Source organism: Phaenicophaeus curvirostris, chromosome 2, assembly GCF_032191515.1.
Source record: "Phaenicophaeus curvirostris isolate KB17595 chromosome 2, BPBGC_Pcur_1.0, whole genome shotgun sequence".
NCBI lineage: Eukaryota > Metazoa > Chordata > Aves > Cuculiformes > Cuculidae > Phaenicophaeus > Phaenicophaeus curvirostris.
Window position 1 is genome coordinate 87353409 of NC_091393.1, and position 26073 is coordinate 87379481.

General features: G+C 36.7%; 1 protein-coding gene across 14 annotated transcripts in view; it reads left to right on the forward strand.

Annotated features, from left to right (window-relative positions):
* Positions 1-26073, forward strand: part of ESRRG (estrogen related receptor gamma) — a 402243-nt gene that overhangs the window by 326920 nt on the left and 49250 nt on the right. For all 14 annotated transcript variants that reach the window (XM_069852777.1, XM_069852783.1, XM_069852780.1 and 11 more), the window contains 2 exons: positions 20629-20739; positions 25157-25318. In XM_069852777.1, the coding sequence (XP_069708878.1) occupies positions 20629-20739; positions 25157-25318 (273 nt within the window). The remainder of the gene's footprint in view (positions 1-20628; positions 20740-25156; positions 25319-26073) is intronic.

The window sequence follows — 26073 nt, forward strand, 5'->3', positions numbered from 1 at the left end:
CTGAGCACACTGGAATGGGATAACCATCTGTCCTGTAAGCGAGATGCTCAGCTATGTGTGGCTATCGATAGTAACATGGTTTACTGGCTAGCAGTGTTATAGAAACAGTTGCCAAAACTTTAAGAGTACACAAATAAAAATGACTTTGACCATTTTAAAGGAACTTCTGAAGCTTTTAAAGAAAAATCAGGGTTTGTAAGTGCTGCTTCAAGTTTCTTATTTAAGCTAAGCTGACCAGTTTAATTTTAATCCCTTTCAAATGCCTTGGTCATGCTTTGAAGATAGAAAACCGCCCCCTCAAGCTCTGAAGCTGAGCAGTGGCCCTTTTTGTTTCCACAAGCTGAAAATAAAGTGTTCACATGAGCTCATTTACAGAGAGTAGAGTTGGCAGCCTTATCAGGAGAGGAGAAAGGAGCTCTGAAGATGAAAAGCTATTGCTGTGACAGAAGTCTTTATTAGGTTGGGCAGTAATGGAACGTGGTGTACATGGGATAAAGTGACGGCTACCTAGAGCATTTAGGGAAAACAAGAAGAGAAATAATTTTTTATGTTGTTCTTAGGCTGGCTTCTTTAGTGATCCCTCTGGCCCAGGGATGTTTGGAGTGAACAAGAGGACTCTGTAGACAGCATACTCTCCCAGCTTTGCTTGGTGTTGGAGCCTCTGCTGATCACAAAAGACAATAAGTCAGGAAAAGAAAAGTAGAGATGAGTCATTATGCCTTTTTATAATTACTCAGCATTCTCTGTTGTGCCAACCATCTCCTATAGAGCTTGCTAGGAAATAGACTTTGATTGAAAATCCCTTTATCCAGTTTCATACATATGTCAAATCCTGTTTACAACAAATACTTCTGATGCTGAAATTCAGGTTTCTCAGGATATTTTTTAATATAATAAAGAAGCCAAATGTATAGTTATAGTAAATTAGTACTTTAATATTTTATACAATCTCTATAAAGTATAATTGGCATGAGAATAAACCATTTGATTTTTCAGCTTGCTACAGTGAGCTATTTCTTTTGCATTCAGATTGAGGTGACACTTTTCTACCAGTTTCCATGAAAAAAAAAAATCTTTGTATTGTTATTTGGGGTTTTATTCAAATTGATTAAAAACACTTTGTACAACAAATAACTGATCACTCAATCACATTGAAGTTAGTGGAACTTTTACCATTCGCTATTCTTTCTGTGGGCTGGAACTGTAATGCGTTGTATGTACTGTGTAACGAGCAGATAGGCCCTCTCATGCCTTATTGCCTTATTACCTTGTAGCAAGCAAGGCTGACTTTCCCAGAGTTCATCCCAACTCTTTTCCAAGGATGTGTGGAACATCCCATTTAGCATAGCGGACAGTAGTATTGTGGGGACATGTTCTGCGAGTGTTACTTAGCCCTTGTGCTCCTGTTCGCTAGGACTGGAAAGGGTAAAATGGCACCTACAAACAATGCCTCCAGGTACCACTGCATGTCTGGGAAACAGCTTCCTACTTGGGTACATTCATAGCTGTATATACATACATCCGTGAACAGAGGAAGGGTTCTCTGAAAGCCACTTCACTCAGCAACTGCTGATCACAGTAAGTACGGTCTATAGCTGGGCTAGTATTATCCTTTTAAGACTTATTCCTATCACTTGAAAAATACTATGTTAATGCTGTTTCAAGGCTTAAGGAGTTTTAACTGGTGCAGACATCTTTGTTGGCTCGTTGTGCATTTATTTTACCCATATGAACCAACTGATCTGAATTTGGCTTGATGGGATTTTAGAATGCAGAGAGTTCTTTTTGTTCCAGCTACATTCAGTGGCAAAACTTCTGCTGACTTTTATAGGAATAGGACTGGAACGTACTGTCATCATATAAAAGATCAGCTTTATATTGATAATAAACAGTATAATTCTACTAATCTTCCCACAGTCGTGGTCAACCTGTATGGCTTTATGTTGTTGGTTTTACTTCTGAACTTTTCCTGTTCAGTTTTAGATTTCTGTCTTCATTAGGGATTTTGTCTTCTTGCTAGCCCAAGATGAAAGTCACAGCAACATTTTGTAGGTAACAATGTCTTCAGAGCCCAACCCCTTTAGAATTAGTGGTTCTTTAGCTAAAAGAAAAAATAGATAGCTAATTGTTCCTGTGGTTCTTATAAGTTTTACAGCTGCTATGAAATTAAAATAGAGACCTGTATAGCTTTTATAGGCATCCCTGCCCCTTAGTAAAAACAAAAAGGCTTTACGTCAAGTTTTGAATTGCCTTCTTTAATGCCTTTAAACAATAGATCCATTTCTTCGTTTAATTAAAACAGTAAAAGTTGTGCCTCAACTATACAGATTGACAGAGGACTGTAATTGATTTCACTCATTTCTTTTTTTTTATCACAATTAACAATAAAACATGGTGCTTTTTGCTGGAGAAGCAACTGAGAAAAAAAACAATGAAAAAGAAAGATAAATGGCAGTAACACTGCTTACATTAATTAGGAGAGTATGTTGAATATTATTCATGCTGGAAAAAGTCTGCAGTTGGGCTTTTACTGGCAAGGGAGTTTCACTCGAAGTTTTCTCTGAATAAGGACTGCAGGCATTTGTTCATCAAGAAAACTGCATAAAATCATCTGATTTTAATAATAGATCTTTCTGCAGTGGAAGATGCCACTGATCTTTAGCTGTGTCCCCGGGTAAACTGCTTCTTAATAAGGTGTGATGGAAAACTTTCTCTTGAAAGATAGACTTACCCATTTTTTTGTGGGCTGCGTTAAGATCCCATATTGGGAGTTGGGGGGAGGAAGTACCAGTTTTCATTGACCCTACATCCAAATTAGATTTTTAAAGTTTTTTTGTCAGTTATGTCAAAACTGAAAGGTGGGGAGGACACATGCACAAACCAGATGTCTTTGTTAAATGAAGTTTTTGCACCCCTAAAGTAGTTTTGGTCCTTTGCAATACTTACTTTTCTGCAGAACAGTGTTTAGTCTGGTTCCCTATGTTAATAACGTAAATTGAAAGTATCACTAAATAATCCACCCAGTTTTTTGTGGTATGGATGAATGAGAAGGATATAAAGGAATTCTTTGTCTCTCCCTACCTATTCTCAGTGGAGGAATTACTAGCCTAAGTGATTTCTAAACTGCCTTAGTTTTACAATTCTTAAAACCGAATAATATGCATTAACCAGTCTTGGCATTATACTTTTGGAATCGCCATTCATTTTATGCAGTATGATATGTAAGGACTGTCTAGGAAGTGTCAGATTATGGCTCGGTTCACTTCCAACAGTCTGAAATGAACAGGTAAATGTCTGTTCACTTCACCACAATTTTCATTAGTTCACGTAATTGCAGTTGAATCCTTTTCTATCTGCTAACACAGGAAAAATTTCTTCAGAGATATTTCAGACCTTATAGTCAACTTGTTTCTTTGTTTGTTAACGTTACAAAGTATGTTTGTGGTCGGCTGAAACTTTTATTTTCTATTTCCCTTCAAACGTCTGCACGTAGAGATTTTCTTTCTCATGCATGTGCTGCCAAAGGAGGATTTTCTCTAGATAAATTATGCCCTGTTTTTCTTAAACAATTTTTAAGAGCCTCTGTATCTGTTAAGTACAGTATCCAGCACTTGGAATCCCAGACCATTTAGTTTACTATGACAGTTGCCAGCTGCATGGAGTTTTGATGAGGATTGTATACCTTAGTGGTACAGTGTATTCCATGGCTTAAGAAATGTAATGTGTAGAGTGCTTTTCTGTATGTTTAGTACAAAGATTAAAGTGCATTCCTCAAAGCAGAATGAATGGGAAGGAATAGAATAGAATAGAATAGAATAGAATAGAATAGAATAGAATAGAATAGAATAGAATAGAATAGAATAGAATAGAATAGAATAGAATAGAAAAAGCATATGGAAATCTTTTTTTACTCGATCTTATATATTTGTGTAGCTAAGAGGAGAATTTTCCCGTCTTTTAATTAGATCACTCTAAAAATCTAGAAGCCTGTTTAGAGGATTCTTAACAGTATTTTGGTGCCGTTTTGTGGAAATGGCTTTGAATTAAAAAACATACCACACCATTCTGGATGTAGGGAAGGTACCAATCAAAATCACAGAACTGTGGCTTTGAATTTTTTGAAGTGGAACTTGAGTAGTACTTAGTCTATATAAGTTGTGCTGAATGTGAAAAGGACTGGACAAGATAAGTTTATCAGTTTAAATTTTGCAGTATGTTCTTAATTTTACTCTTTGCTCATAATCTTAATTTAAATGTCCAGGTATCACTAAAACTCTGCTGGGCTGGTGTATTTAGGGTATCTGGCCAAGTCTCCTATTCATCTAGTGCTTATACTGCAAGTTAACCTGGTTTCAAGAAATGTGTACCATCACTAAGAGAACAACAAACTTAGGGAGAAGTAGAGACATTTACTATACTTCCAGCCTTCATAGATAGTTTGAAAAGAAGATCACAGAGCAATCAAAAAGGAAAGGCACAAGCTGGGGAGAATAATAGAGGTATGAATGCACCATACCACACCATCTCTGACACAATGTCATGACAAGTGGAAAATAACTTAACTCTGTAAAATGAGGAAAAGGCAGTAAAAAATGAATTGTGTTACAGTTTCTAAAACCTGTTTCAATTCAAGAAACAAATGCTCTTGAGCATTGCAAATTTGTATGACGTTCACATCAATCTTCCATGTCAACAGACGGGAACCATGTAAAAACTTAAGAAACAGTATCAGAAAATATTGGATTTGTTGAAAACATTGAGATCACTGATTAATAAAATCTCATATTCAATTTCAAAGACCTTCCTTGAAGGATCCATCCTCAGCGCCGTCTGTTTTGATTTTCTCCAGTAGATGATACGGCTCACTATTCCCAGAAAACATATGGAAGTTTCCTGTAACTGATGCACAATTTTGCTGCATCTAAGTAGACTTACAGGTGTATTCTTCAATGGTCAGTTGTCATGTTTTCTGCAGATATAACTAAGTTAAGGCTTAGAGGAAGAATATTCGAATTGGCTTCGTTTGAAAGTGCAGGCAAGTTAGTATTCCTGTTATGTCATTATAGTAACGCAATAAGCAGTGCTGTCTTGTTCAGAAGTTTCTGCATGTTTTTATGCCATTCTTCTGAATATACCTAGTCCAGATTAAAATTAGTACTAAAGAAAACCCTTGAGCATTTTAAAATGGATCCAAATTTGGCCTTGGAATGAAAATACCTTCTTGAACAAAATGTGTTACAGATGAAGGTTCTGATCCAAAGAGGAAGTTGTAAGGTCACAGAGAGGGAGAAGAGTAAGAGGAAGAAACAGGCTTGATTTGCATGAGGACAGTCCTAGGTGTAATTTTGGATCTTATGGGACTAATCTGGAGGTGCAGGGATGGGCAAAATGTAACCATCGAAAACTGAATGACACAGAGACTTTATTTGCTGGCAGCTCTCAAGACCTTTACTTTATGTTCAGTTTCCTGTTTCTATGGAAGGATTACCTATGTAAGGCAGGATAAAAGGATGAGTAAGGCATTTTGACTCTTAGCATTTATTAATCATTAAATAATGCAGTGTAATTTTTTCAAATTACACTGTGATGTGCAAAGCACCCAGAGCCTTTGATGATCATTCTCTCAAGAGTTCCTGCTGGAGAAAGAGAAGTGTACTCACTGCAGCATTAATGGATTGTGTCGTCTTCTTTTCCTTTAAGCTTGTGTTGTTTTCCTGATCACAGAGGTAACAGCAACTACATTTTTTCATTGGGAAATCATTGGAACAGGAAACTCATCTACATTCAAGAAAAATTTTACTGCACTTTGTATCCAGTTTGAAATTATATAACCTCTGTGTCCATCTTTTGTTTGTTCTTCCTTTGGTCAGATCAAGAAGAATGGATTAGTAAAAGAAACAAATTCTATGTATCTTTCCTTTAGATATCGATTATAGAATCTTACTCTGGTTTTCAAAAGAACAAAAGAAGCCTTAAAACTAAGTTACGATTGTGCTGAGAGCACTTATGATACTCTTGGCAAATATTTTTCAGGTGTTTTGTTTCCATTTTGCATGAATATTTTAAGCTGTGATTGTCCTCTCATGACCTAAGAATTTTAATGTCTTTAATATCATAGTAAATGTATATAAATATTTCAAGTAAAATCTTATGTGAACTAGCCTGTATACTTTGACTATATAGAGAGGAAACAATTTTTTTTATAGAAAAAAAGATGTCTTTTTCACAGAAACTTAAAAACGTAAAATTTATATTGAAATTGCTTCTGAAGGCAAAAGAACAGGATTCTTAATATTTCCAAATTATTATTATTTCAGTCAAAAAAAAAAAAGGGAAAAAAAAAAGATCTACTGAGAGAATCCCCTGTTCAAATATGGCAGGAAGAATATATACAGTAATACATGAAAGGCGTTGCATGTTCTGTGGAAGGGGACACTGGAAAAGGTGTTTCATGGTATGTCCAAGGCTTTTTCTGCTTGAAATTTTGGATTTCTGGTGAAGTTGAAGTACAGTTCAATTATGACTGATTTTCATGATGATCTACTACAGTAAGTCTTTCCTCGTTGTAATATGATGATGTCATCATATGATAACGAGAAGAGACTTGGATGTTGCAGTGGATTTCGCAAACACAATTTTGGATTGATTTGTATATATGCTTCATGGTGAAGTTGCTCGAAAACTGTCCTTATGAGAGGATTATACACATCTGTAGTTTTGTGGGAGCTAGTTATGAATATTCTGAAATGTCTCTGTAGGTTTCTGGTCATGGGTTTAATTAAGTTATTTTGTATGTAACCTGTCATCTTTTTACCCAGTAAATTCTGCTGTCATTTTAGCCTTGCTGTCTTTTAAACTGGATGTCACCGTCCAGGGGAATGAAATCCAGGTAGGAATGCATAGTTATATGGTTGAAAGAAAGAAGGAAGGAATCCGGTGGACATATTTTAAAGAAGGAAAGGAAACTTTGGGAGCAAAATAGGAGAGAAAGAAGAAAATTTTGAAAGGAACACAGATAACCAAAGTCAGTGAAAGTAAATTGTTTGCTCTTCTTGCCCTTAGAATTAACTCTGGAGAAATATACAGCCTTCAGTGGAATTATGCTAGATTTGCCGTGTGTCAAGTGAGAAGTCTTTGGTCTCCTGTTTGGTAAATATTCTTTTTATGGCCCCCTAGAAAAATAAAATGTGTGTGCATGTAGCATTGCACACTATGAATATTCCCATTGAGATCTGCATTTAGAAGAGTAAGCATATGCCAATTGAAAAAGACCGTGCTTGTCAGGAATTATTGACTTAAAATCATTAAATTTTTAATATATATTTTTTTAAAGTCTACGTATGTTAGAGTTCAATATGAGAAAGGAAGCTGTGCATCAGAATTTTTATGCTTTATTTCCTCTTTTAAACAATGTTCGTGTAATTATGTCACTCACTTACTTGTATTACCATACCCTTGTACACTTTATACCTTTTTAATATAGCAGTTGCCGTTATGGTTTAAACAAAAACATTTTTTATATAAAGACATTTTCAAAAGGGTGGAGATATTTTCTTGTGGAAAAGAAAAATTTTCATGACAGCAATTGACCTTTATTCTCTTTCTTTTTGTTTTGTTCATTTAGTCTGGCTAAAATTACATGCATATTTATGTATTTTAATAAGAACAAAGCATTACTCTTGGATATTTTCCATAAATTTGTTCTCATAAGCAATTTGATAGACATCTACTATAACCATAATGGGGGAAGTTTGCAGTTAATGAGTCTGCCTGTTTTAGAAAACTAGAATTTATTAACCCATTTCCCAAAGGCCCAACATTACCTATGATATTAGAAGAAAATTGTCACTGTTTTCTGTTCTAGAGCAGGGGCATTTTATAATGAGAGTATGTTGTTTAATTGTTTAAAAATTTATTGTGTTTTATTAAAATGAAATCAATTTACCTCGTAGTATTAATTGTGTGTAACATTATGGACAGTCAAAGAGGCTGGAAAACACTGAGCACATTATAATTGTTTTTCAGCTGGGATTTTCTGCATTAACTTGCATCCACTCCTAGTGCTAACTACAAAAGAATAGTCAATATGCAGGCTAACCATTATGCTTTTGTATGGAAAACCTCTAGCAGCAGTATCAATAAAGTGGTACCACTAATAAACTTTCCACTAATTGCTTAAGTATTATCTCGAGATGACCTGCTGAGGCCACAAACAGGGTAACCTATGTGCTAGGCACTATGTCAGGTTATGAGGCTAGCAGGATATATGAGCTAATGTATAAACTCTGGGCATGAATGAAATGTTAAATATGTTTGGGAGAATACTTAAAATTCAAAATGAAGAGTTACTTAGATTTTTTCATTTATGTCCACAGAACTTTGCTTGTACCTGTTAGCTCCTTGTGTTTCTTTTTGTTTTCCACTGCCTTACCAAGATGAAACACAGACTATATATACTCCAACAGCTGTAGGAACTGTAAAAATTCAATCTGTTGTTCTTTTCAGGCTTTACCTGGTAAAGCCAGATATTATCTTAGGATTTTTATAAAAACCCATATACAGGAGTATTTCAGTTCTTTCTGTGAGAAAGGGAAAAAGTGATCATTAGAAGATAAAGAAAAACAATTGTAGGCATTTTTTAATCTTTGAAGTCTAACCAAATCTGATACTTTCATATACTACATAGATCTGCCTATATAATGCAATTGAAGGACCAGAGCCTTCTCTTATAAAACTAAATAGTTGAAAAATTCTGTGCCCTATTTTGCTCCTTACTTAACCATAACATCAGAATTTGATAATGAATTTTGGGGTTTTTTCAGCTCAGTTTTATTTTCTTACTCTTATGTATGCATGATTCTTTGATACTGATATTTGTGGAATAACAGGGGAAACTTACATAAAGACAAAGGAAGAGTGCATTTCCTAAATAATTTGTGTCAGTAATGTTATGTAAATATACAGATATGTATTTAAAAATGTAAAGGCTTTAACTGAGGTGACAACATCCCTTCGGCCGTATCTTCCACTGATGTCTGCAGTATTCTCAGTACCGTGGAAAATGTTGGGGCAAATTTACATTCATACTCTGTATAACATACGAATACTTATTTCTTGAGACCAATTCTGTGGGTGGGATTGTGAGTGTCAGTAAAGGGTACTTATAAAACCCCTTCCTGGCAAGGCCTTTTTTAGTGGATCACTCATGAGTTCAAAATCAGGTGATTTTTAATCAAACACAGTCTGGAAATATAATCTTGAAATATTTTTGGTTTATGCACTGTTTTAGTCTGTGACTTTGAACGCTTCTTAAATATGTAAGATTGTATGTACAGACACAAACACCATTGCACAATGAGGAGCTGTGATGAAGCACCATTCTCCTATAAATACACTATTAAAACACTCTCATTCCTCTCTACTTTCAGAAACTTTGCAGACAGATTTTTAATTCTGAACTAAAAATTAGTTTGTTTTATTTAGCCTCTAAATGAACTAGTGAAATTAAATTAAGAATTCATTGATTACATTCCTTAATACCAGGGGGTGGTAGAGGAAAAAAGAAAGTTTCAGATTCATTGTAGTGCATTGTAGATGAGAATATTTTATATTAATGCTCTTGCATGACTTTTGGAAGCTGTTACTGTCATGACCAGAAATTACAGAATACTCTTTGTAAAGGATTTATCTAATTAATGTATTTTTCTGTGCATTACTGAATACGATTTTGTGAGTAAATTATCGGAGCTTTTTACACACTATACCTTTGTACTCGTCATTAAATACACTATTACCCAACCTTTTTTTAAGAGACTAATACTTATTTCCTGAGTGGTTTTTTTTGTTAGTGTTCATTAAGCTGCACACAATGGTATGTTTTTACCTGCCACCTCCAGAGACTAGAATGTATGCAGAGAATATATCTCCCTTCTTTGTATCCACCTTTTGACACAATGCTTTAAACTACACGATAAGATTAATAGAAAGCAATTTCACCACATTGACAACATTATTTTCTGTATTTTGCTATGCTATATCTTGATTTGATTCCTATATAGCCACTTAATTTTGAAGTCTTAGTTTTGTTGTTCAATAGTCATCACTTTAGCCTACTGCAAGTTGTGAAATGAAAAAAATTCATGCTTCTGCATTAACTCTGAGATTTTTCAGGGAGGAGCAACACTACTTAGGAAGATACTGTGATGTGGTATGTCAGTACCTTCCAGTCTGTACATATTAATCTAGATCACTGGTTATTTCCTGTCTAAGTTGCAGATAAGGATTCCCTTTTTTAAAGTAAGAAGCTGTCAAAGAAGCCAGAAAGGGAGTAGAAACCAGGAATTGCTGTTCAAGGACAGGGTGGACTTGTCCCCAAGGTGCAAAAGGGACAAACCCACATTTGATAGAAAAAAGCCTGGGAATCGCACTCCAGTGTCCGGGGAATGGGGTGCTGGCAAGGACCTTTAGTCTGCCACCTCTGAGGGAGTGGGGGATAGCAATTCAAATGGCAGCACAGATGTAAAGATTACTGATGGGTTAGAAAATTCAGTGAGTGGTCACTTAGGAACTGAGACTAATCCCTGTAGGAGTGTAGTGGGATTAACAGCCCAACTGAAGTGCATCTACAGCAATGCACGCAGCATGGTTGATAAACAAGAGGAACTAGAAGTAACTGTAAGGTAAGACTATGATATAATTGCCATCACAGAAACATGGTGGGATGACTGTGTAACTGGAGTGCTGCTATGGCTGGCTATAAACTCTTCAGGCGGAATAGGCAAGAAAGGAGAGACGGTGGGGTAGCCCTGTATGTTAGTGTTTTGATACCCTAGACCTGAATAATTGTAATGATAGGGTTGAGTGCCTATGGGTAAAAATCAGCAGAGCACCTAACAAGGCAGATATCATGGTAGGAGTCTGCTATAAACCACCTAGCCAGGAAGTAGAGGCTGGTGAGTTATTCTACAAGCAACTGGGAGAAGTCTCACGATCGCTAGCCCTTGTCTTTGTGGAAGACTTCAACTTGCCCGATGTCTGTTGGAAGTATAGCACAGAGGAAGCAGTCTAGGAGGTTCCTGGAATGTGTGGAAGACAACTTCCTGACAAAACTGGCGACTAAACTGACTAGGGATGGTGCCCCAGTGGGCCTGTTGTTTATGAACAGAGAAAGCCCTGTGGGTGATGGCTGGAGGATGCCTAGGGCACAGCCATTGCGAGATGACCTAATTTTCAGTTCTAGTTGAAGTAAGGAGAGGGGTCAGCAGAACTGCCACCTTGGACTTCCGGAGGGCACACCTTGGACTACTCAGAAGGCTGGTTGATAAAGTTCCATGGGAGAGAGTCCTTAAGGACAAAGGAGCTCAAGAGGGCTGGATGGTCTTTGGAAGGAAATCCTGGCAGTGCAAGAGCAGGCCATCCCTGTGTGCCAGAAGAATGAAGAGGTGGGAGAGAAAACCACCTTGACTAAGCAGAGAGATCTGGGTGGATCTCAGAAAAAAAGAAGAAAGTATGTGAGCTTTGGAAGAAGGGACAGGCATCTTGGGAGGACTACAGGAATGAAATGAGATCATGCAGAGAGAAAAACAGGAGGGCTAAAGCCCAACTAGAACTTGGGTTGGCCAATTCTGTGAAAGATAATAAAAATGTTTCTACAAACGTGTCAGCAACAAAAGGAGGGCCGAGGAGAATCTGCATCCTTTACAGCACACAGGGGGGATATTAGTGACAAAGGATAAGGATAAGGCTGAGGTACTTAATGACTTCTTTGCTTCAGTATTTAATAGTAAGGGGTTTTTTTAATGGTAAGTTCTTTGGATACTCAGCCTCCTGAGCCAGAAAACAGACAGGGAGAACAGAATGAAGCTCCCATGATTCGTGAGGAAATGGTTAAAGACCTGCTCAGCCAATTAGACGTTCACAAGCTTTTGTGGCCAGATGGGATCCATCCGAGGGTATTAAGGGAACCGACAGAAGTGCTTGCCAAACCCCTTTCCATCATCTACCATCAGTCCTGGCTGACTGCGGAAGTTCCACTTGGTTGGAGACTGGCAGAGGTTACACCCATTTACAAGGGCTGGAGAGAGGATATGGAAAACTGCAGTCCTGTCAGTCTGACCTTGGTGCCAGGGAAGATGATGGAGCAGGTCATCTTGAGTGCTATCACTATTGGGTGATCTGGCCCAGTCAGCATTGGTTTATGAAAGGCAGTTCTTGCCAAACTAACCTGATCACCTTCTATGACAAGGTGACCTGCTTTATGGATGAGGGAAAGGCTGTGGATGTGGTGTACTTGGACTTAAGGAAAGCCTTTGACACTGTTTCTCAAAGTGTTCTGCTTGAGAAACTGAATGCCGTGGTCTGGACAGGTGCGCTGTCTGCTGCGTAAAAAAAGTGGCTAGATGGCTGGGATCAGAGAGTTGTGGTAAATGAAGTTAAGTTTAGCTGGAGGCTGGTCACAAGTGGTGTCCCTAGGGCTCAGTGCTTGGTCCAGTTCTGTTCAATATCTTTATCAATGACCTGGATGAAAGGATTGAATGTACCCTTAGTAAATTCATGGATGACACTAAGCTAGGGGGAAGTGTAGGTCTGTTTGGGGGTAGGGAGGCTCTGCAAAAGGATCTGAACAGGCTGGATTAGTGGGCTGAGACCAGCGGTATGGGGTTCAACAAGGTCAAGTGCAGAGTCCTGCACTTGGGACGCAACAACCCCGTGCAGCACTTGGGGAAGAGTGGCTCAAGAGCTGCCGGGCAGAGAAGGACTTTGAGGTGTTGGTTGACAGCCAGATGAACATGAGCCAGCAGTGTGGCTAGGTGGCCAAGAAGGCCAATGGCATCTTGTCTTGTGTCAGAAACTGCATGGCCAGCAGGACCAGGGAAGTGATTTTGCCCCTGTATTCGGCACTGGTGAGACCGCTCCTTGAATACTGTGTTCGGTTTTGGGCCCCTCACTACAAGAAAGACGTTGAGGTCTTGAAGCGTGTCCAGAGAAGGGCAGCAAAGCTGGTGAAGGGGCTGGAGAACAAATCTCGTGAAGAGTGGCTAAGTGAACTGGGATTGTTTAGCCTAGAGAAAAGGAGGCTGAAAAGGAGGCTGAGGGGAGATGTTATCACTGCCTGCAACTACCTGACTGGAGGTTGTAGAGAGGTGGGTGTTGGTCTCTTTGCCCAAGTGATAGGTGACAGGATGAGAGGGAATGGACTCAAGCTGCATCAGGGGAGGTTCAGATTGGACATTAGGAAAAACTTCTTTCCAGAAAGGATTGTCAAGCACTGGAAGGGGCTGCCCAGGGTGGTGATTTAGTCACCATTCCTGGAAGTGTTTTAAAGGTGGGTAGATTAAGTTCCTAGGGATATGATTTAGTAGTGGTCAGGTACAGTTGGACTTCATAATCTCAAAGGTTTTTCCATCTTAGGGATTCTATTATTTTATGATTTGATGAATTTCACATTCTTCATAGTCATAAAATATGGCTATCTGTACTATGAACTCATGTAAGCCACCATTGAACTTTATTCTTGTATTAGGTAGAATTTTAAGAAACAGAAAGTTGCAGTGCGTGGACAGGAAGACCAAGGTACAGAAAAGCCAAAGACACCCAAAACTAGCGATGCAAGATCTTCTTTTATTGTGAAGTTAGACTTACCCTATAATTGTATTACAAGAGCGCTCTAAGACCCCAAATGAAACCCAGTTGTATAACTCCTTACTAACCCTGAAAAAAAGTTTTAAAAAGTTTTAAAAGTACCCCATTTCTTTAACGTCAGGCTGGCATGCACTCATTGCTTCAGATATTCTAATTTACAACAAAGTCTTCTGTACCAGTAAAATTGGTGAGCTATGCTTAAAATATAAATCATAGTAAAACATAATGCTCCTAAAAATATGTTTACCCCAACCAGAGGCTGAGACACGATGTAAGCTTCTTGAGCTATTTTCCCATTGTGCCATCTGTCTAGATTTTGCAGTGCCGTATAGTAGCATGCAGAAGAGGGAGGGAATAAGTTCAGAATTCTGCCATACCTTTTGGAGAAGCTTGAAGTATGAAGTGGGAAATTGATGAGGCTCCACAAATCATTATCTTACTTTTTAAAAGAATAAAAAAAGCAGGGAACAATTGCATGTTGCTTCACCAACAAAAGTGTAGATCATAATAAATCAATACATAACTATAAGAAAGGTTGCAGAGATAATGTTGTTATGGGTGTGCTGAGAGACAAGACAGTGTCAAAATGGTGTTTCCATTAATGAGCCTTGAGTAAGTTGAAAATTCTGTGAGAACGTGTTTTTTTTCCACTAAGGCAAATTTAGACTTAACTGGCAATATAAAGCCACCTTAACTGAAAAGTTAAGTCTCTCTTACTTTGCCAGATGAGCGCAATTTAGAAGCTAAATTTTGCTTGTCTCACTTTTTTACTAGTCAGTTCAGCACAGACTGGCTGCTGCTTGAGGAAGATGAGAAAGATTTTCTCCCAACAGGAAAAATAACCCCAGAAACGAAGATAAGAGGGTAATAAAACAGAAAAGAAAAAAACTCAAACAAACTTAGGGACTGTGTTTTTTAGGGTAAAAAACTTCTAATATTTCAATGAATTGTACGTCTGTTTTAAAGCTCTAGTATGATCAGAACAATCCTTTCCATTCCAGCAAAATGAAATCACTTTCTCTAGATAGAAATCCTAATTCTAAGCAAGCTATTTCTTTGTCCCAGTAGAACAGATATGATTATATATAACTCTTTCAACTCACACTATTAAGAACTTTCCTGTGACTTCTGGATCTCAGATTAATTCCAGAATCCCACATTGTCCAAGTCACTAACTGAAATATTGTGAAAGTGCACATTATTGTATCTGAAAAGGGTGCTGAGATCTTGATTCATGCTACTGGTACTTCACAGTCTGATTATTATAATGCATTTCATTTCGATGTTCCCATCTCTCGAGAGTTGCCAGCAAATGGTCCAGAACTTCAGTTAGACTTCTTTCCTATTACAGTTGTCACCACCATAGCTCTTGAATTCTTTATAAGCTTAAATGATGTGATCTAGACTAAAGGCCCACTTTTGACCTTCAGGTGTTGATACATCCTTGCTCAAACTTACTTTTTGACCTTTCTGTCTCCTGGTGTTCAATGCCCTCTCTTTCGATCATCAGCCAACCTGACTTTCCCAGTCTGTGCTTGTCACCTTAAAGTAATGGTTACAAGTGTATTGATGCAGTAATGACTTTACAGCCCAGCAAGCTGCACTTCATTAAATTGGTTGTAATTTGAACTCTGAAACGAGATAGCATCTTGTGTAACTATATTTAAATAAATTAAGGCAAGAACTGTCGTATTTAGTTGGTGATAGATTGCCTTTGTTTATTCATATGCCTTATCCCAGGACATCATATACATAATTAAAAAAATAAGGCATGTACTATTATATAGTATGGTTATTATATATAAGCATATTGACATGAAATTTAGTGGTGCAATTAGCAACAGTATTTTCTGTGTTATTTATAAAAGCTTTTGCAGTATTTTATTCTGCTTGCTAGTTATTAGTATATTAGTAATCTAGGTAATGTGGAGAGAAGTATTTTGTGATGGTAACTGTTTCAGTTCAGAAACATCGGTGCTTTATATATTCGTGGTCTTAGTACTGCATTGCTTTTCCTTTGCAGTTCACGAATATGGGCGTTTTACTGCAACATAGGCTCTTCCTCACTTCAGAAAACAAGTGGAAGTTCTATAGCCTGTATCAGCGGCCTAATTTTTAGTCTTTTCAAAATCAGCATTAGTCTAGCATAATTCTTATGAAGTTCTGGTGCTATAACACTCAAACAGATCAAATTTATGCACTAGGAACTGACTGCATAGGGTGTATCTCTTCTGGAAAAGAAACTGATTTTTTAGTAAGTTCTTGTTTAAAGCTTAAAAGGTATTCTTCTGTAATATTTGAGAGCTAATAACGGGTATTGCATGTTTAATGCAACAGAGTGGCTGTACTGTTTTTCTTCTTTTTTTTTTCCTTTCTTTCTGCACATTCACCTCTTCTTGAACAGAAATAAAAGGTTCAAGGCTTGTCAGCATCAGTTTATAGATAGCTGTTTAAAAATAATGAGATATTGGGTATTGTAAAGCTCAGGGCTGTCTTGCCAGACTCATTTATTTTCATTCACCTTTTGTCAGAATTGCAGACAGAAGACATTCAATTAAAACTTGTCACCTGTTGCATGTGACCTAATTTGTATTTGTGAGTGTCATAGATTAGGATACTTAGCTTCATATGGAACCATTAAAAATGTAAAGCAACGGTAGTCTGCTTAAACATGTTATGCCACATTTTCTTCACCTGAACATCTTTGTTTATGGAGCATTCTTCAATGAAAATCACTTGCACTAAGAAATAATGGAATTTATTTACACAAAGTCTCATTTGCATAGGAAAAATAAGTGGATTTTATGCATGTTCTTTTATGTTTTAATACATAAATGACAGTGCACAAAAATTTAGCACGTAGATGATTAGTTCATGCAAAGTTAATGTTCCTTTCAAGAGGAGTTGAGTACTGAGCTGTGTAAGTAACACATTTATCAGTTCTTTTGTCAAACTTGGAAAAAAAAAAACCCTCTGGGCTTTAACAAAAGAGAAATTTTTTTTCAGTTCCTTTGCCAAAATCCAGCCTTTTCATCCCCTCCTCTCAGAAAGAAAATGGGGTTTCCAAAACATTACTTAGATTTGGTTGCCCAGAAACATTTTTAATTATTAAAGGTGAGCAAAATCTAAAATGAAACATTGGTTTGAAACACTTGTTTTGCAAAAGCAATGTTTTTCTCTTTTAATTTTTCAACCTGGAAAAATTCACTACATATTTTAATTGGCCTAATACTTCTTTTCTTTTAGTAATAAACTGTTGCAAATCTTTGTCACAGGAACAGATAAATTAAGCAACTTATTCATAGTCACAGAGTAAATTAGATATTAAAGTAATAAATACTGTTTTGTCTTTCAGTTTATTATATGGGCAGGTTCCTGAACCAGATTTTTTATAGGCATCTCTTGAGGACAGCCAATTTTATTGTATGTTAAAAAATACTTTCTGATACTGACTGAATGTAGAGTAGGAGGATGATTTTAGACTTCATATTCTACAATAAACAGTGGATTTAATAGTGCACATAGCTATCAGAAGACAAAACATTAAAGCCTTCCCCTTCTAATTTTTAAGTCAGCTGTTGAACAGGAAAGCTTTAGTGTGAGTCATAGCTTTTATCTTCTTTGATGATTTAAGACTCTGTTTTCAAAACATTACCTGCCTAATGGACACATATTTTACGCGTCTAGCTGAGTTTTTTCCTGTACATGGTATTATCCAAAAACTTTGTAAGTTGATTTCAGAAGCTCTCTGACACCCTTATAATTCAACACGTAAACCAAATACAGAGATTCAGAAGAAAAGACATATTATCCTTTTTCTTCATGCTGTGTTATGTCCTGCATGTTTCCACTATATTTAGAGAGGTCTTTTGTGGTTTAAAGTGGAAGTATTTTTTTCCACTACAAATCTTTCAGACTCTAGGGTTAATGTGCTGGCCTCACACTTCTCTAATGCCAAACTACTGAGAATAACTAGATGAACATGCATTCTTATATCTAAATACATGTCTGTGTTCATGATGGAAAAATCAACTGGTTTTCCAGTTCTATGTGAATAAATGCAAACACCAGAATTTAGAATATTCACCCAAGCATACCCAGCAATCTTACAAATAAGCACAGTATGTTCAAATGCACTGGAACACTCTATCAAAACGTTGTCCCAAAGAAGAACTACATCAGTACCTGCCATTAAAATTCTTTTTTCTGATTTCAGTTTTACTATGTATCTTAATGCTGTTATGTGGGCATCCATTCTTACTGATCTTGCAGCAAAATATAAGGCAGTGCTGGGAATCTTACAGACGTCTGTAGAAAATGGATTGTTACTGAGTTACATATCTCAAAAAATGAGATATGCATTATATGTATTATTAAATATATTATATTTAGTACATATCAAATGAAGAACTTTGTGGACAAAATTGTTTTTCTTTTTTCTCTTTGTTATTCTGATGAAGAAGACATCAACTGTTACTGTCCTGACAGCAGATAAATTTAGGTAATTTTAAAATATGCAATACTGTTACTCTCCAGTTATTTAGAATTATAATGTTTTTCTTAATGAAAAAAAGAAAGTAGCTGTATTTATAGGTATAGGTGTGTATAATAGGTGAGTGCTTGGATCTGTGTCTGTATTTCTGTCCACTGAGTATGTGAATGGCTTGAATGTGTATCTCAGCAAATGCAAAGGAGGTAAAAAAATTGTTCATCTTGGTAGATTTATATTATTTTAATTTAAGCTTCAGTTCCATTACTTTTTGATTAAACATACTTCTGTCTGATACTATCCATCTTATATCGCTGTGAAATCTGCTCCCAGGCAGAAAGAAGGATGGTATCTGAATTATGCAGAAATAATTTTCTACATATTTTTCTTCAGATGCTGGGCTGTCTTTTTCATAATCCTGCCAATATCACATGTGGCTTGTTCTAATCCTCTCCCTGTTTCTGAATATTCAGCTCTCGAACCTTGGTCTTCTGCTATTTGTTTTTACGGCAGTGTATTGTTCTAGATGCTGTTTGCTTCAAGCATAGCTCAAACTCCTGATTCAAGGGTGGAGAACACTGAATTACCATTAGGTCTGAAAAGCTTTGAAATACGGTTTTTTTAAGTGATCTTGTAGTTAATGGATTTCTAAGCATATCTTTAAAAACAAACATCATCATAATACTAGTAATAACAACAATAATATAGAATAGTAAAATAAGCATGTTTTAGTTGATTGTATCACCGTGAATTTTATCAAATAACTTAGACCACAAATCAGTCACAAGTTTTGTAGCAATATCGGTAAATAGCATAAATAATTTTTCATTCAGAAATGTACACTGACCCGTTCGGGTACATGGATGATTGTTTTTATTATTCATATACTGTGATTCACAAAAATGTAATTGGTAACATACATAGAGAAATGTGCTTCTTGAGTTTGAGGGAGCGAAATCCATGATTTTCTGGAGTAAGCTGACTGATATTTCACTATTAAATAGAAGTGATCATTACTCACTTTCCTGGTGAGCAAAAACTATTGAGCACTACTGTATACTGTTCACTGCATTACAGTTACAAACATTGATTGTGTCCTTAAGCCAAGTATCTCCGGTGTTACTAACCTTTAGAGATGCCAGCTGTCGTTTGGGCGAATAAGAGACCCATGCACACAAAGCCTTCCCTGCTGTTAAAGGAACACAAAACTGGATCTGTAAACTGCTGTCTTCCTTGGTCACCTAGTGAATGTTCTGGTGGCTTAGTTTCATGTCATCTTGAAAAGTAGGAGTTAAAACAGGAAAAGGCAAAAAAAAAAAAAAGGCAAGAAATGTGAAAGAAGAGACAAACAAACCAACAAGAGTTGGACTTGGATTTCTGGCTGGTTGGCAAAATGGCTTCCCCTCACCGAAACCCAGTCAGTCTTTGGTTTTTGAGGATGAAAGAGGACTAACTGAGGTTTCCTGGCAACTAGACTGTGCTATCAGTGCTGGTTCATGGGCAACATGTAAACTCTGTGCTACATTCTTCTTGCTATGCACGTAAATTATCTCTTCTTTGATGGTGGCTTCTCTGCTGTCCAGATGCAAGTTCTGGAGGGATTTCCTGCGAGGAGGAAACCGGGGAGAAGGGAGGCAGTAAAGTTGGGCATCATAATGGCAATTGCAAAGATAAATAGATGGAAGAGAGGTAAAATAGACAAGGAAATGAAAAGTGTGGAAATGAGCTGCACTTTATTGTATTGCTTACTAGGATCATTTATATGTAATGCAACCTTGCATTCTTGTCCAGTTAAATCTATGTCATTAGGGACAAATTTTACACTTGGTATTACTTGTCCTGTTGCGCTGCGTAAGTGGTAAGTTTTTCATCTTCAGTGTTATGTTACTACTTGCTTATACTGACATTCATCCTCTTGTCTGGAAATCTGCCTGGGTTACTCAGAAGGAAATAAAACTACTTAATTGTTTTATAGGACGTACCATCATTTCCCCCCTACTCCCCTTTCCTTTCATTTTGTCTATGAGAGCAGCTTGTCTATGAGAGCAGTAGCTTGTCTCAAGAAGGTAACCTCCTATATATCCATACAAAACAGGTAGCAGAATGCTTTATTGAAGCAACGAGCCATGTAGAGGTAGAACACAAACGTTAATTCATCAATGATGAAATCTTAAATGAACAGCCATACAGTCTCTTTCAAATCCTCATGAACCATTTCAGGTCTTCAAGCTTGTTAACTGTTTTTAATAATATGTAAAAATGAACAAATGCTTTTAAATGAACAGGAAATTATGTCTTACGCTTAGTCTTGCATGTGTGAAAATTTTAACAGCTTGCAAATATTTGTAGTGTTGCTTTTCCTCGCTTTCTAAAGTTGATCTTTTCAAAAAAACATGCATTTTAAATAAATATTGGAAGGCAGGAGATAGAAGATTATTACCTGCAAGCCATTCTCATAATATATTTAATTACATGTTTGCTTATTTTTCCCAATGTAGGTGTCCGCCTAGACAGAGTACGTGGAGGTCGCCAGAAGTACAAGCGCAGAATAGATGCAGAGAATAGCCCATACCTGAACCCTCAGCTAGTTCAGCCAGCAAAAAAGCCATGTGAGTACACCAGATATACAGAATTTCTCTTTGAATACAAGGTATTGACTCCTAGTGCTGATTACTAAGCTCCTTCTGACTGGGACAAGCGTTTGGTCAGAAGATACTACCGTGAGTACTATATCCGTTTAGCTGGTAACATTTATTTTAATATACTCATCTTTCTCAAGTGGAGTTGAGCAAAGAATATTTTTACAGGGGAAGTGTATAAAAGGATGGTTTATGCAGTGCAAATTTTACAATTACAGGTTATCTTTATTTTCAGTGGTACATAAAATGGTTCATACTGTGATCATTAGTTCATTGAAGCTTCTAGTTTCAGATTTCACAAGAAAGTGATTTTTGTAGTTTTCACTAACTAAATGAGTTTGACTGCTCAACCTCCCAATGAAAATACATTAAGAGCCTCATTAATTTATACCTATAGATTAATGCACTACCTAGCATTAGATTAAAACAACGATATTTCACACTAATAACAAGCATAGATTGGTAGTTTAGGCTCTAGTACCCTCATGGATTTTTTTGCTTTGTTTTGTTATGTTTTAATAATGTCCTTGATTGTATCTCACCAGGCAGAAATTAAGAGAGAGAGAGAGAGAGAGATGATCATCTCTGCTAAAATACAAGTTCCATCCTCTTTGAGATTAACTAAAAATAGTTAGGGGTTTTGCTTTGCAGCTTATATAAACTCAAGCAGCGACTGTACTAATTCCATGAAGTAAATTTAATAGCATTATAGCCGTAGTGCAGGAGACTACTGTATTATCCTGCAAAGGCGCACATGCTGCATCAAGTATTGTAAACTCTTCCAAATTCAAATGAGAATACACACATCCAGTTGCTCCTGTCAAGAAGGTTAATTTGCTCCCAAAACAGAGAAATAAGACAGAGAAATAAGGAAGGCAGACTTTTCCATGTCTCCCATTTGCCTCTGCCCATTTTTCCTCTGGTAAAACACATTGGTTTTAGGGTCTTGAAGACACCTGGCTGTATGGAAAACAGGATTTGTTTCTGTTCATGTTCCCCAGTAGGGGACAGTGCTGTGTACAATACGTTTGAGCATATGGGGATCTAGAGAGCAAATAAACAGTCTTTGAACTGTAAGTGAAAGGGCATTTTAGCTGTGTCAAAGAAAAAACAGCCAGTTTTACATAAAATTAAGGCTTAAGTGAACATATGGCATAGTTTCCTTTTGCCTTTCCAAAAAACATTATGCTGATTATATTCCTTCAATTGTCCAATCTGGCATCTTCTGCTCAGCCTCCATAAGCTGTCCCACTGTTCTGTAAATACAATCTAGGGCTGCACTAAGCAGATTTTCCACATTATAATAAAAACTTTCTGATAATACAATAAAATTTAATAAACTCTAATGCTTAATTTCATTAGAGGTTTAGTTTTCCTGGATGCACAGATTGTCAGTTTTTCATTTACTTGATACTGTCACTGACTAGAAATGCTGATAGCCTAGCATACCAAAAAAGCCAAAACCAAGCAGGAAAAAAAACCCCAAAACATCCCACCCAACACCCCAAGCCCCTTAATGTGAAGAGATTAACACAGTTGTACTGAAACACAAGAACCTGTGTGTAAACCCAAGATTACTGCAAAGTAGTGCATTATATTACCTTTAAGACGATAACTACACCAATTTCTGTAAGCTCCATTTGTCTGAGATAAACTGACCTCCTTGTAAATCAGTGCTTATTGTCTAAGCAACTCCCTTCCTTTTCCTTAGTTTGTCTAATTACAAACATTTTTGTAACAAATATTTCTAAAACGTAATTTTCAGATCCTGCCAGTTAAATGTCAAGACTTCAAACAGTGGAATAGGTTTTGTGTGGAAGTAGCCTCGGAGATTTTCTGAACCCTGGCTGATAGTTTATGCATAACAAAGGCTCAGGAATGAAAATTGGGTTCTATTGATTCTAATTAGGGAAACATTAAATAAGATTTACCTTGAAACAGTGCTCATGGCTATTCAGTTTCCCGAGTGATGGAGCTTTCTGAGTACATTCAACATTTTCCTATGTTCTATACTAATGCATGCTCTAATTCATGTAGCTTTTTCCCTTATAGGGAAAGAACAAGTGTTTGGAGGATATTTCCAACACCTCCTTCTGGTTTGTATCATATTTTCCAGCTTTACCGTGGAATCTAATGTTCTGCTTGTAGATCTTGTTAGTTGCAGAAGTAGAAAGAATCCGAGATTTTGCGGATTTCGAGGCAAAATATACAATATTCCTGAATCATCTTCAAAAATCCGTTGGTGAGGAACCTAATTAAAATGTGAAAGAGGTTCTTCGGCTGTCTTCTCTGTTTGCAGGGTAAAACCCCCTAATACTGAAGTCCTCCACTACGTATGTTTTGATGTTAAACTCATTTGTTTATCCTACTTTCCAATACATGTAAAAATATTGGAATTTGGGAAGAAGCTATGCTATCTTTTCTCACTTACAGAGATTGTCTTCTGTGTGAAATCAAACAGAGTATGAATGTCTGTTAAAAAATTTAAAAAAAAGTGTCCAAAGGCTGTTTGCCAATATAAGTTAAAACAACCATCTGTCATCTTCATATAAGAATAGAATTTGTCATTAATCAGTTTGATAATCAGTAGAATATTGAGATCAAGAATTACTTAGTTGGCATAGTTCCTATAGTTCATATAAAGCATGAATATATCCCTGTGTAATAAAACATGCTTGATGTGATAGTTTCCAATTGGCTCTTGCACTTATTTCATGAAGGGCTAACATATATCGCAACTTCTGACTTGCAAATTTGGAATAAGACAAAAGTTGTAGAGACAGTAGATCAGAATTGAGGAGTCCGTGTCACAAAAGAGCAGTAAAGTATCAGAAATCTGAATTCCATGGAAATCTGTCATGCAGGAAGGCTCTCTGGCACTCCTGGGCAAGTCAAATCCCCATCAGCATCCATTGCAGCTCCCTGCAGGAGAACAGTGTGGTCCATCCGATGACTTACATGCAGAAGGGGGAAATTATACTAATTCTGGCAACTTTCTCTGCAGTCGGGAAATACCTCATACCTTCTTGGAGTGGAATCCCGTTTGTATCAAGCCCCATAACGCTTTATCCTAACAAAGGGAACAGATTCATGTAAATTCACTAAAAGTTGCCATTTAGGCTTTAAATTCTGGTGGGGCATTTGAGGTCACAAAGTGTACCTACCATGAAAGGTAAAATGTAAATATATTGGCAAGTACAGCAATGTATCCTCTATTAGGAGGCTTAATGAATTAGTCCTGTTCCCATTTTTCAGCTCTACCTTCTCAGAGTAACAAATCAGGATCCTGTGTAGAGATATTTCCATTGTGCCTCCACATGGATGTAATGCTTATTTTATGTTTATCCCACTTATAGAATATAGAATAGCAGCTTTATATTGTAAATCTTCCAGGCTCTTCTGTTCTGTTTTTTCCTCTTTACTTTTCCTTATAACTTAATTGGTCATTCCAATTAGATTTCACAAGTCATATGGGTGAAAAATTAAATATTGAACACATGAATGAAAATGCTATATAGATAGAAATATCCAGTGTGTGAGTATGATAGAGTATCATTCTTTGCACAAAACCAGTTTTCTGAGGTAGAGTCTGCATTTATTGATACCTTTCTTATTTTACTCTCTTTATTCTCATTGTTTTAAATAGCTGTTACTGGCTGGAAATGAGAGGAGATTATTAGTCTCTTCTTGCACTTAAAGAAGTTAATTTTATACACAATTCTAGATTTCTGTGTTTCACTGCAAAGCAAATATAATACTGCACCCTGCTTTTCTCACAGCACAGACCTCAAGTACAAATTCATTCTTAACATTTCAATAGGCAAGATACCCATATCTGTAGGATACATGGGGTAATGAGCACTGAGAAAGTCCTGAGACCATTTTTGTTGCAACAGTTTAACAGTGGCATACATCTGAAATAAAGAATGGTAGTTGGAATCACTAACAGAAGTTACAGATTTCGGTGACTGACTAATTGCTCATGGTATTTACTCACTCAAAAAATACGTCTGCCTTTGGGGACAGGAAGGCGGGGGGTTGCAGATTGTTAGACGAAAGCCTAACTTTTCTATTTGTATAGTCCAAAATACATCATAATGCATGAATATTTTTCTACAAGTTTGTATTCCGATATTAGGAGATGATCATATGTTTCTATATTCCATTAAATTTACTGTCTTGAGAACATACGTGTCTAGCTTGATGAACATCGCTAATGGATCAGAATGTGCTGTATCACTTTTAGAAGTCAGTGAAGTTACAATAAGGTTTAATTGGGTCCAGCATCTTAAGACAAATTCTTGTACTCTTTGAAATATAAGCCATCTCTTTGAAAAGGAAAATAATGCTACTGGTGATTTTTTACTGTTCTGGACTGTTTTTACAGATAACAAGATTGTCTCCCATTTGCTGGTGGCTGAACCGGAGAAGATCTATGCTATGCCTGACCCCACTGTTCCAGACAGTGACATCAAAGCACTTACCACTCTTTGTGACCTGGCAGACAGAGAACTGGTGGTGATCATTGGATGGGCTAAGCATATTCCAGGTACATAGAGTATTCATTGCAAATAGGTGACATACAGAAATCATTGCATGGGTTATTCTCTTCTAGTAAAAAATACTACTTGTTCTTTCACTACAATGCATATATTTTTCTTGTCTCCAGCTTATTTACATGGGACATGGGCTAGATGAAAATGTATCTTACCTTGGAAATAGTATTATTGTGACTATGAGTCTTACTATGTTAATAAGGTTTACATCCTGCTTAGTGGTTTTTTTTCATTTATTACTTTTATTAAGACTGCGTTGCTATCCAGAGCATTAGCCCCATATAAAAGTTAGTGTAAGTCCTCTCCTGTGTACTCATCTGATTTAGCAGTAATTGAAGTTGTCAGTTTCCTCTAATACATAAATGCAGCATTTACACTGACCACAGGAGAGGCAAAACTTCAGTTATATTTTGGCATGGCACAGAGGAATTGTTTTCCTCAGTCAATGAACTAATGTAAGAACTGAATTGTACCAGCAGTTTAGTAGAAAGAACTGAATTGTACCAAAGGGTCTTTTCTTGCAGCTTAGTAGTTCCTTGGCTTGCATGAAATGGACTGCAGTATACATCACACAAATACGTTGATATTACAAAAGCTTACTGGCATTCTTGTTAACAAGAAAAGTGGGAGTCATCAAAAACAAGTTCCAAGAAAATTAGCTATTTCTTCAGATAACATTTCAAGTATAAGTTGTTTTCCCCCAAAGCTGATGTATTTGTGAGCTAGCAGACAAGCTTACAGTCTCTGG